Below are 12,478 nucleotides of genomic sequence, written 5' to 3' on the forward strand. Positions count from 1 at the left end.
ACTGAAATGTTTGCCTAAATCAAGTTCATGGAGTCACTTAAGAATTTTGGATTCAAATAGTTCAGTAGAGTTGCAGTATTTCTAATAGAGCTTTTGATCTTGGGCAGTGGGGAGGGAGAGGGCTTGTCCTGGTTTTCTGCTGGGATAGAATTGTCTTCCTAGTAGGTGGTACAGTGCTGTATTTTGGCTTTAGTATAAGATTAATGCTGAAAACAACAATTAAAACATTGGTGTGTTAAGTAGTGGTTTCTCATGGATCAGTTAGTGATGAGGAGCACAAGAACTTGGGAGGGAGCACAGCCAGGACAGCTGACCTGAACTAGGTTAAATGTGATAGGGCTCATTTGTAAATATTTTTCAAATCTTCAGATCTGTGTGCAAAGGAAAAAATAATTGAAGATATGCGGATGACATTAGAAGAACAAGAACAGACGCAGATTAAACAAGAAGAAGTGATTGAAGCCAAACTAGAAGAGACCAACAGATTAGTTTTGGGTAATCTATGGAAAGGGAGCAGGGAGGCAAAATTATATTTGATCTGTTGTGATTAGATGCTTTAAATGTATGGTTTTATTTGTTTACTGCTATTTAGGCATTAATTTTATGTAGCATATAACAAACTTCTAACAGTTAAAGGCTTTGTTGTTCCTTTGCAGTCACAGCTGATAAATTCAAGTAACTTTAGAATAAGGGTGTGAATGTGCTCAAATATGCATGTAAACTACATATTATATAACCTGATTTTGTGTACTGACTAGAACTGGAACTATGGAAGCAGAAATTTAGAGAGCTGAATAACCACAGCGATAGTGTCTGGCAGCAAAAGATGAGCAAAAATGAAGAGAAAAGTATAAGTGAAAATGAGGAAATAATGAAGCTGCAAAAAGAACTGAAGGTAAAATATGGTGATGTAATTCATACTTAGTTTTAAAGCCATAACGTTCATTTAGAAATCTACTTTTTTTTTTCTGTGTCACTGTCTTCAAGAGCTAGGGCATCATATGGCAAGTTGTGACACTAGTAAAGGAAACCTCCTCTATAAGCTGTTTTGCACCAGTACAGTAGTTTGGATGCGTATCTGTGTAACATATGGCATCACTGATGCCCTGTAATGAACTGCAGTCGCCCTTATGTTATGATACCATAGATGTCTTACTACAGCTAGGCTTCTCTTACAGTTCTTAGTTAATCTAACTTATGACAGCTATTCCAAACCTCTTTCCTGTCAGTTGCTTTGGCAACTAAATCAAACTTTCAAGATCTTGCACTTGCTCTATGACCTGTAACCCCTTCTTGTTAGACTGAGGATTTAAACCTAATTCTCATTGAATTAGAGAGGAGATTTCCCCTCTCTCCCCACAAGCAGCTATTCGGGTGCCTTCTGTTTTATGTGGGTGAATGTCTGACAAGAGCTTTGACTGTGATAAGAAAGGAGGCAAAGTTGCTGTGGATTGAAGTGACAGTCTTTGGTATGCTCGATCTTTGCCTACCATTCAAACTGTACTGTACACTTTGCCTTGCAGTCTTAAGTAGAAGTAAGTTTTCTAACATGTCCTGCAAGGCAGTGTAAAAGATTGGGAATTTGTAAGTTAAAAGAATCTGTTTACTTCTGGTGTGTAACTTTTATAGTGTGCTCACTCAGCACATTTTTAGATGAGAAAAAAAAAAATTTCATGAAGATGTGTCAGTCTGAATAAAACTTGCTGAAAATTGTTCTTTTTTTTTTTTCAATATGGAGGAACATATGAGAATGTAGTACTTGCACTTAGGAATATGCTAGAGTAAAACTGTGTTAGGATTTTTATCTTTTAGAAAGAAATCTGTTTAATGGTAACCTGGATTTTGAGATTTTTATTTTTTGTCTTAATCTCTACCTATGGTATTATTTCTGGTTTAATTAAAATAGGAAAATGAGGCAAAGTATCAAAGTGATAGAAAGAAGTGGCTGGAGGAGAAAATGACACTCATACATCAAGTAAAAGAAGCTGAGATCCTTCGCAACAGGGAAATGAGAAAATTTGAGGAGGAAAGAGAGCACCACATAAAGAAACAAGCAGAAATTGTAAGTGACTGGAGATCTTAGTGTATTGAATCCTCTAGTGTCTTTAGCACAGAGCAAATCTCATGTGAAGTGTTAACAGTATGGATGCTTGAGGGTAATTGACCTTTGTCAAAATCCCCTCACTTTATCACATGGTGAAGCCTAGATGAGACCATCTTATTAAGAAAAGGGAAGAATAGGGGGGTCACAAGCTGAAAAAGCTTAATAGGTAATGGAAGTTAACGTGCCTGTTCCTTTCTATCCTATCATCACCTCACTGAATTCTTCAAACATTATTTTGTGGGTAAAACACCTATCAGTAACCTACACTTACATGAATTGCTGCTTATTTGAAGCTAAGAAAACAGACTTTGAAAAATAGGATTGTTTGTTTGGCTTTTTCCTAAAAGCAGAGGTTAACAAAAAATCTTCTTTTGAGATTTAGAGTAGAGTAGTTTTTTATTTAGTTAAAATGCTGGTGGTTTTGTTCCTGTATCAGTTTCAACTGTTAATTACAAGGTAAATACCTGTTCACCAGACTGCGTCATGGTTGTATTTCTTGAGTATATAAAATTATTAAATGAATCTGATCAATCTAAAGCTGTATCTGCATCCAGATATAGTTGGCAATGACTTTCTGGACCTGCAATCAGTACAGGAAGGTATTAGGAGCTTAAGATTACTTTAAAATTATCTGTGGCTTTGCTTGCCTGAGACTTGCTTGCTCTGATTTTATTACTAACAAAGAGTATAAATATAGATGCAGATTTTCTAATTGAAGCATAGTTTGCTTTTTTAAAATAGCTTTATGTGAGCTTTGTAATATCAATGTAGGCTTTCAAGTTTACTCAGGCAATAAAATAGTAATACTATGTGAAACCAAACTATCAGAACAGTTTGGATAGTGTGTAGAACTGGTGTTCAATTCTAATCTCTTTTTTCCCTATTTAGGAAAGACTTGCTGCTGCACAGCTGGTAGAAAAGGACAACAATCTTCAAAAGTGGCGTGAAGAACGAGATAAATTAGTAGAAGCTTTGGAAATACAGCTCAAGACTTTGGTTTCTAACAGCACGCAAAAAGATAAGGAAATAGCAGAACTGAAAGAGGCTGCACTAAAGGATTTGGGAAAGGTTCTCTCTCTCTTGTTCTTGTGGGATTTTTTTTTTCTTTTTTTGTTATTCATTAATTCTACAAAACACACAATACTTTTTGTGTTTTGGCTCTGTTTTTCTTCTTACTGTCATATTGAAGCCATTAGCAGCTCATTAAAAATAGAAGCTTTGTTTGAAACCGAATTTGTAACAGTAACCAAAGTTTCAGAACATTTAGTGGTTTATTTAAAGTCTCTTTGATCCTTTGATTGCAAAGTTGGACTGGAGATCTGAAACAATTATCATAGCTGCTGCTTTTTTCACAGCCCCAGGGACTTAATGAGCAAATGGGAGGTGAACTCCACATAAGTAAAAATTCGCGTTGCATCTTCCCCGGGTGTTACATTACTTCCCTTCACTTTAAATAGTGACCACTCATACATGAAATTGTTGGCTTTTTGTTGGAAAGCTGACGGGTTTAGCTTGCAGTTCTAAAACTGACGCTTCCAAGTAATGATGCTCGTGTGTATATTTTCTTTTGCCAGTCCTGCAATTTGTGGCATTTTTTGCTATGTTTTTTAGGATAAGGAAACTGATATAGAAGAACTAAAGAAACAGCTGGCTGAGAAAGATGACTTTATAAAGGAACAGAAACAGCAGATTAACCATGAAAGTCTTCCGTCTATCGCAAAAGTACCTTTACCTGAAGAAGGACAAGATGAAATAGATCAGTCTGTAAACAAAGAGGTATGGTTTGTCACGGAAAGTATGTATGAATTACAAGTTTTTAATAACTTTTGTTGTTTTGTCAATATATGTTTCAGCAACACTGGGAATCTGACAAAACTTAATGCTCATAGTTCTTCATACTTTATCCTCAGTTCTGAGTTCTTGTCCATTCTTTCCATCTCCCACTTTTGCTATCAGAAGTAGGGTACTTACATTAATAGAATACCATCTCTCGATACGTTATAGAACTTACATACCTGAGGGGAAAACTAGTTAACTAATCCAGGTTCTAGAGATTTGAAGACATTGTAGTGCCATTTCAGTTTGATTATCCTCAGGAAATTTCAGCTCAAAACTTCTGTGATATTGCCTATACTGTGGTAATAGAGATGTTTCTGTAATAGGAGCTTCCAACCTATATGGGGGTTCAGAAGAACAAAACAATATCTTGCATCCCACACAAAACCAAAACAATATTTGAAGTTTATGCGAAGAAAGTATCAACTTTGCTTATTTCCGGAAGAAAAAATTGAAAGGTTTGCAACTATACTGAGACTTCCAGTTCTGACTGAACCCTTGCATGTTAACTTGAACAGTATTTAATGGTATAGTTCTCCTGCTAAACTGAATTAATGCTGTGTGGCTCTATTGTGAATTAATAGTGAACAGGGCTGAAAGTGGATTTCCTATCAATCCCTCCTCTGGCTGCTAGAACGTGCATTTCTCCTCTTGCTACAGAACTGGAATGAATGACAAAATGCATCTCTTCATCTCTTTCCTGTCTACTGCCAAATAAGACTGTCTGGCTGGTTTCTTGCTAGTTCATCAGTTCAGCTAGTGCCACATAGATAAAGCTTGTGATGAATGAGGGAGGACAGAGTAGCTCTCAGAAGGGTTAGTGCTTTACACAGCTTTGTAATAACAGGTAAGAGAGCACCATAAATTTTGGTTTTTGCTATTAAAGTAGTTATTGAAGAATTGTTGTGAACAGTTGGTGCTGACATACTTACCTCAAGGAAGTGGAGAGAATATTTGTTCCTGTGGGTAAGTGGAGGTGTCTAGGAGGATTATCATGTGAGAAACTTCTGTTGATGCTGAAGTTAATGGAGTAAAGTTTTGAGGGGAGAAGTCAAATAATTTCTGGGAAACACATTGTGACAATGAAGAAGAAAAGCTAAAGCATTCAAGGGGATATGTCTCCTGTCATTTAAGAAGAGGATAAGAAGATGGCACTCTGATTAGGAGAGGTGAAGGCTACTGGAGAGTTATGGAGCTGAGGTTTACAAAATCGTGGTTGTGATGGGTAAACAAAAGCCAAAACTGTCTTTCCTAAAATCCTGCAAGAACTGGGCAGCTGTTGATGAAACTAATAGGAGGTAATTTAAACAATTAAAATAAAATAACTTATTCCTATCTGAAGCCACTAATGATCTTCTGAAAACAGATAATATCAGCAGGGAATAGAAAAACTTGTGTTTGAAATCCGTAACTATATTCACAAATGGGTAGGATTAGGCAAAGGTATATCCTTTGATTCCTCTGATGCAGCAATTGAGAGTGCTGGGTGAGTATGGAGAGAACAGACAACAAGGTGGCCGGGACAACACATTTTATCCCTCAGAATAACAGCATCTCCCTTTGCCACTGTCAGAGGCAGAATACTGAACTAGATGGACTGCTGGTAAGACCCAGCAGGACATTTCTTACAATCTCTTAGCATGAATAGATTTTAGTGATTCAAAATGTCCTGTTCCCTGTTGCCCAAACAATTCTAAAACGTTTTGGGGTTGTTTTTTTTATGGGTTTTTTTTTTCTGTAAATCTTTCTTGATGATCAGATCACCTAGTTTTGTTGCTTTTGGTAGCAATAAAAGCTGCATGACATAATCATGTGAATATATCTGACCTGAATCATGTGTTCTTGAAAACTTATCGCTGAGGCTTATAAAATGGCTGATTATTAAGCAGAGTGAGGAAGTCCTCATCAGTTGAATTTGGCTTGAATCAATCGAACCTTGTTACTTACACAATTAACTTCTCTAAATGCAGAAGAGGGAGGGAAAGCACCCTGAAAACAAGCTAGATAAAGACTATACTTTTCTCTCAAGCCCCTATTACTGCCTAGTTCTTAAAGAGCAGCAGAGTTAACATGAGTAAAATCATGTCAATGCTACTACTGCTAGCTGTGAAAACTGTGACTAGCTGTCTCTGCCCTGGAGGAAAATGACATGCAAACGAAGTATCAGGCTGAGTTCAGCAATGAAGACTAAGTTCTGTAGTCATGCATGGAAGTGTTAACTTTTTAAAATTTAACAGAAGTTTTAGAAAATGAGAGTTGAATTCTGCTGTAGTTGAAGTAGATTTCTTTGCTTTTATTATAAGTGTTCCAAAAGCTGACTGCTAGAAAAAGGAATGCTTGCTATGCAATCCATTGGAGAAGGATATGTATTATAGCGTTTAAGTCATAGTTATTTTAAAGCTTGTTTTCTTAAAGTGTTCCTATGCTTGCAGGACCATTCTGAAATTGTGCTTGACTCATCTGAAGTGTCTACAGAAAATGGAAAAACTAGTCGGTTCCCAAAACCAGAGATGGAAATCCAGTTCACACCTTTGCAACCCAGTAAGATGGAGGTGAAGCACCAGGGTAGCAACATACCCGTTACAGTTAAAATGCTCAAGACAAGAAAGAAAAGAAAAAGTGAAGAGATGGATGAGGTATGACCTAGACCAACTGATATATTACGTTGTGCAGCTTTTCTCTAGTACTCTGATACTTTGTTCTCTTTGATCTTTTTGTACTTGAAGGGACTATGTACCAGCACCTGAACCTCCCTGTTTTCTGTAGGCCTTAATACCTCTTTAATTTCTTCAGATGTACTAGATTATGTACTCCAGCCCTCTTAATGTGCTGTGGTGTTTACATGTGGGACAAAGGCTCCACAGCAGTCCAAGGTGGTAAAAATCTTCACTTCTCCTACCTGAACTGCATGTTCCATCCCTCTGCCTTCTATCAGTGCCAACACTTCTTTCTCTAAGACACTTAAGAAGGCCTTGAAACCGTAAGACCACATTGTGGTGGTACTTCAATCATACTTGTGGGGCTTATGAATCTCTATGCTTTTAGGGACTTTTGAAGCTGACAGGTAAGTATGAGATTATGGATGATTTGTCTCTAGGTAGTAAGTGGTGTTTTAACGAGTGAACTTGTCTCAGCTGAAGAGTGAAGTGTCTGATGCTTTTCTAGCATTTCTTGCTCAATCATTCCCAAGTGATATGTTTTTTTAATCTGTAAATAAAATAGTTAATATAAATAATCACTTCCATGATTACTGTGCAACAGGGCTTCAATAAACTCATTTTGTTAAACCTGTTAAAAACTGTGTTAGTTCATCTGGAATTCAACACTTCATTCTGGAAGCATGTCCAGAGCTGATTTAAGTTTCTTGTGGCTTGAACCAGTTTTCTTTTGAGAGTAGTATTTTTTTCAGCTTGCTGGCAAAGTAGGTGTAAAAATAACCACCATTCTGAAGGCACTGAAAAAGTACCAAATTTTTTCTACAGATATTTAATCTAATGTAGTTATAGAATCATAGAATAGTTAGAGATTTTAGAGAAGATTGTTTTACCTATTCATTTAAATCCTTTCAGTGTAGTTTGTGTTCATACCCTTATGGGAGAACATTCAGCTAAGTAACTTTTCAATAACATGAAACAAAATTTAAAAGTATCTTATTGCTGTTCTGTTCACCCAAATATGACTCTTAAATATAATTTGTTATGCTAAATAGATTATAAAAGGATTCAGCAACTTTAACTGTCACACGTCTGCTGAAGACAATTTGTTTCTTAACTTGTCTGAAACAGAAAAGCATGTTGTCAGCAGTAAAAGTAAGGGCTGGGGGGAAACCTGTGGTGCTCAACCACATACTGCTCATCTCCCCCCCTTTTTTTTTTTTTTTAAGAAGTGATGTAGTTTGGGGTTGGAATTTTAGGAGGTTTGGGTGTGGTTTTTAAAAACCCACATCTTTTGCTGAGACTCTCATATAATTAGGCAAAGAACAAAATTCTCTTTCTCTTCTGACACTGTTATCAGTTGGTATGGCTATTGGTTACCTGAAATCTCTTGGCAATAATTAATGAGATGAAAGTCGTAACAGTCTAACACTATCATGTTAAGCTGTCAATGTCACTGACATGTTTTTATAATTGTCACTGTAAATCTTAATTTTCATTTAGATTTATTGAGTTAACTTAAATTTATGTATTTGCTTCTCAAATGTCTTAAAGCCAGAAGTATAGGAAACAATGGAAGGAGGAAAATAATAAATGTCTGAATGGTTTGACCACAGGTATTTCTAGTTCCCTTCCACAAGTCTGTTTAGCGTTTAATTTACATTTGAATAATTACTTCTATCCAGTATTAGCCAATGGCTCCCTACTGTTAGTCACAGCACTTAAACAGTGACTGCTTCTGTAATATAAATAATTGTTTTTTTTTCTAGAAGAATCTTAAGTAAAATTTGTCATATTTATTTTCTTAGGATTTTGTGAAAAGCGAGAACAAAAAAAATGCAAAACCTGCTATGACTAATTCGCCTTCTACAAGCAACAAGAAAATGGTTTGATTTTATTCTATTTCTGAAGTTAGTTTGGCCTTTTCTGTAAAGGTGGACTTGTGAAAGGAGCAGACATATGCAGCAGTATCTTATCTATGTACTTGAATAGGATTCTAAACACATTGTCTTCCTAAACTCAATAAACTAACCAAAAAGCGTTAAGTCTGTATTTACAAAGAATGTGTACTAGCTGCACTGTACAATCATTCATAGGGAACAACCTTTCATATTGAATATTGAACATACTATTAATATAGATAATGTTATAGGCAATGCCTTTGAAGTAAAAGCAAGGTTTATTTCACCTATATGCAAGAAAATGGTGAGGATTATTTTAGGCATTAGTAGTAAACTGGGTGGGATCAGAGGATGGGTAGTGGATACATTTTCCCCACCAGTTTTCTCTTGTTTTAGTTATAACTAGAATAGCTGGTCTAATGAAATTGCCTACAACTTTGAATCATTCTTTTTTTTTTTCTTTAAGAAACTGTTTTCTATATTTCTCATGCCCTTAAATGTATTTTGTGAAACTTTGACAATGTTTTTTAATTCTGGGTATAAAACAAGGCTGTTTATATTTTTTTGTTGTGGTAGGGTCATTAGTACAGTGAACAGAAGTGTCAGTAGGAAAGCTCAAAATGTCAGCTTGAAAATAACATTATGGTAAAATAAAGCGGAATTAAACTTTAAGATAAGTCAGCTTGCAACTTAAGCAATGCTCTTGTATTTTTGTACAGATGTCTACTATGCAGCTTAGAAAACCATACTCCTTAAGAAAGCAAGAATCCACTTCAAGTAAAAACTCTGATAAAAAGAAAGATGGAACACTACAAAAAATTGGAGATTTCTTCCAAAGTTCTCCTACTATTATTCAGTCTAAAGGTTTGTACAGAACAAATAAGTCTCATTGCATATTCTCTGGACATTGCAGAATAAATTTTTCTACTGTAACCTATTAATACATATACTGTTCAATGATAAGTCTGCTTCATTAAGTTGCTGTTTTGTTTATGAAATAAAGGACTCTGAACTGGGGCCTGCTATATTAAATCTTGCAGAGCAGAAAAGGTTGTCTTGATTGCAAAGACCACATGGTTATCAAGTTTAGGTTATGAAAGGTAAACTGGATGGAATGAAAGGATGCAGTGTGGAATATATGCATATAAATTAATCATAAAAGACATAACTGTTAAGCTCAATACGTTGGAGTTACTTTGGTTTTGCTTAGTAAAACAGTCAAGGGCACTTTCAGGGACTTGTCCTGCTGCTCTAAAGAGAAAAAATAAAGAGCTGATTCCAGATTCTAAATCTTACCTTGCTCTATAAGCGATCCCTCCTTACCTACACCCCACCTCCCCACCACTTTGTTTCTGTGGAAACTGTTTTAATGCTTTTCTTTATGTACATATATGGGAGAAAAAATTTAGTTCTACAGAACCTAAAAGCTGGTGTCTTATGAAAATATTTGGAAGACTTGAATAAGCTGACTATGAAGCAATTAATGGATTTCACTAAGTTTAAGCATAGCCTCGGGAAGATTAACCGCTGGGACTTTCTACTAAAGAACATGTTATTCTTTCCTATATTGAAACATAATTTCTGAGTTACTGTGTTTGAAGCAAAAATAAAATTATCAGTGGGCACAAGGAATTGCTGTGTTGAATTCTAAAAGACACAATTGTTTGGTTAAAACAAGGGCAGTCATTATTCGGTGTGGGTGGTTAAAACTAAGATCTCTATACCAACTGAAAAACGTGACTTGCTACAGAGTACATCTTACCTGCTGTAAGACAGTCTAGATGCCGATAGTGGGATTTTTTAGAACATTCCAGGCTTGTCAGGTTTGGCTCCATGAGGACAACATTGTCATCAATGTAAGCCAAATTCAGGTTACTCAAAATTTCACCCTGAAAATACTTAATTTGGGCAAATGAGGTCTAGTTTGTAACCTTTATAATGTCCTGTATTTTTCTCTTTTACATAACTTGCTATTGTTCAGGATGTCTTCTTTTCTAGCTCATAATATGCATACAGTCATCTCTTTATAGAGCTAGTCCTGCCTTGGTAAGACTACAGAAATGTATAGAGAAAATTGACTCTACCCTGTGCTCCTGTGAGCACAAAGAAGTGTTAAGCCTGTTGTTCAACTTCCTTTGAATTGTTTATTTTCCAGCGAAATCTGAATCCTAATTGATTTTAAAGGACACCTTTAAATAGCACATTAAACCTTTTGCACCTGAAGCTATGAAAAACTTTTTCCAGCCACAGAAAACTGTGGTAGTCAAATACCACATCTGAATTTTTATATTGAAACTTCAGACAATATCTCTTTAATTTTTAAGTTGTTTTTAGTAAAGCTTGCTTTATTCATTAGTTTTGAGGTTTACAAACACAGTAAGACATTGATTTATGATTAAATATTTTCATCCAGCAAAGAAGCTGATTGCAACAATAAGGTCTCCTAATTCTGCAGAACCAGAAAGCATAAAAGAAAGTGAGCTGAAGCCAAAACGAGCTAAGAGAAAGCTGTATTCAACTGACATTTCTTGCCCTCTAGATATCCCTGCTTCTTCGGTAAGTGATTACAGATTACTGTTCTGTCCACTGTGATCTAATTCTGTAATTGTGATTTAAAATACGCTAATAGGGGGACACAACAAATCTGAAGGTCTAACCAAGTTGCAGAAGAAGTTTGAAAATACTTATTTCTTGATTCTTCCTAGCCATTGCTTTTGGCCTCTTCTTTCTGCTGTTTTACTTTCTCTGTCTTCTCACCTGTCTGTAGATTTGGAATAGCATAATTGAAATACTAAAGCTACAAAAGTCTGCAGGTACAATTAACTTTGCAGGGCAAGTGAGCACCAAAGGTAACTTCCAATTCCATTTATGCCCAGCTGATATTTGTTACTGTAGGATGATGGTACATTCATGCTTTTCAAAGCACAGTTTAGATAGTCTTCTGCGTGTGCTTAAACTGTGTTGCCCTAAGTCAGCCTAGACCAAGTCTTCTAGGCCAGAACTTGATTTATGACTTCTGAAATCCACGTAGATGGTTTTGACAGTAACTATGGTTGCCCATAGTGAGATATGCTATTGAATTTTCTGTAAATAGCGTGAATGAATACAGCAGAAACAAAAATGTTTTTCACAGGAGGGTGAAGAAAATGATAAATGCAAAGCAAAAGAAGCTAAGAAGCTTGAAAGTAAAAGGGAAAATGACAGTCCAAATTCCAGGAAAGCAGAGATAGCTATAGGAAATTAAGATAAAAATATGTTTTCTGAACACTTCCTGTTTCACAAAATGAGTATTAGAGTTTAGAAGAGAGAGCTGGTTTCAGATCACATTTTGCTTTGGACTTTGGCATTTGTTTCAGAAAAAAAAAAAAGTGATTTTGTATGTCCCCAGTATTTGTCACTTATTCTGATGGAATAAAAGAGTTTTTCTGTACTGGGGACCTCTGGCTAAAAGATAATAAGGAAATTTCATTCTGAAAACAACTTCTGGGGAAAAAGCAGGTTGCTGATTACATGGGTCTAAAAGTGTGTGTAATTTCTCTCTAAAGAAATGCTGAGTAACCCTTGAAATATAATCTCTTTCAGATTCTTGTAGAAGAAAAAAAGAAGGAAAGCGATCATCTCATCATGAAGCGACGGCTTCGATCAAAACAAGCTAAATAATCTTGCAACAGCATGTTTGTATTTCCTTGTTTAGGTCATATTTCTATTGTATTATTTTAGTTGATTGTACATGGGAAGTAATTGATACTTCATTATGCTCTGAAGTATGTATATAGATGTATAGAATTGTTCTGATATTAATTTTTGACTTCATTAAAACTGAAATGCTGTTCAGGAAAGCTTGTGTCTGAGTCCATTCCTTTATTCTTTTTTAAGGAATGGTGTCCTTGGAAGTGTTCATAATTTACCCATTGTGCAGGAAGTACTATGCCTGTGTGAAATGGTTGCTTTTTCAGGTGACCAGTATATCTACGATTAGAAAA

The 12,478-nt window shown here is 35.7% G+C and overlaps 1 protein-coding gene across 1 annotated transcript in view; it reads left to right on the top strand.

The window, feature by feature from the left end:
• KIF20B (kinesin family member 20B) overlaps positions 1-12,268 on the top strand; it is a 28,628-nt gene extending 16,360 nt beyond the window's left edge. The window contains 10 exon segments of the mRNA XM_061348938.1: positions 370-495; positions 759-895; positions 1,907-2,062; positions 2,993-3,172; positions 3,716-3,880; positions 6,373-6,576; positions 8,403-8,480; positions 9,215-9,359; positions 10,909-11,051; positions 12,078-12,268. Coding sequence (XP_061204922.1) covers positions 370-495; positions 759-895; positions 1,907-2,062; positions 2,993-3,172; positions 3,716-3,880; positions 6,373-6,576; positions 8,403-8,480; positions 9,215-9,359; positions 10,909-11,051; positions 12,078-12,155 — 1,412 coding nt within the window. The 3' untranslated portion in view covers positions 12,156-12,268.
• The last annotated feature ends 210 nt before the right edge of the window (positions 12,269-12,478 follow it).

Source organism: Neopsephotus bourkii, unplaced genomic scaffold (genome assembly GCF_033783945.1).
Source record: "Neopsephotus bourkii isolate Nb327-2 ecotype Australia unplaced genomic scaffold, CSIRO-AGI_Nbou_v1 NB_379, whole genome shotgun sequence".
Taxonomy (NCBI): Eukaryota; Metazoa; Chordata; class Aves; order Psittaciformes; family Psittacidae; genus Neopsephotus; species Neopsephotus bourkii.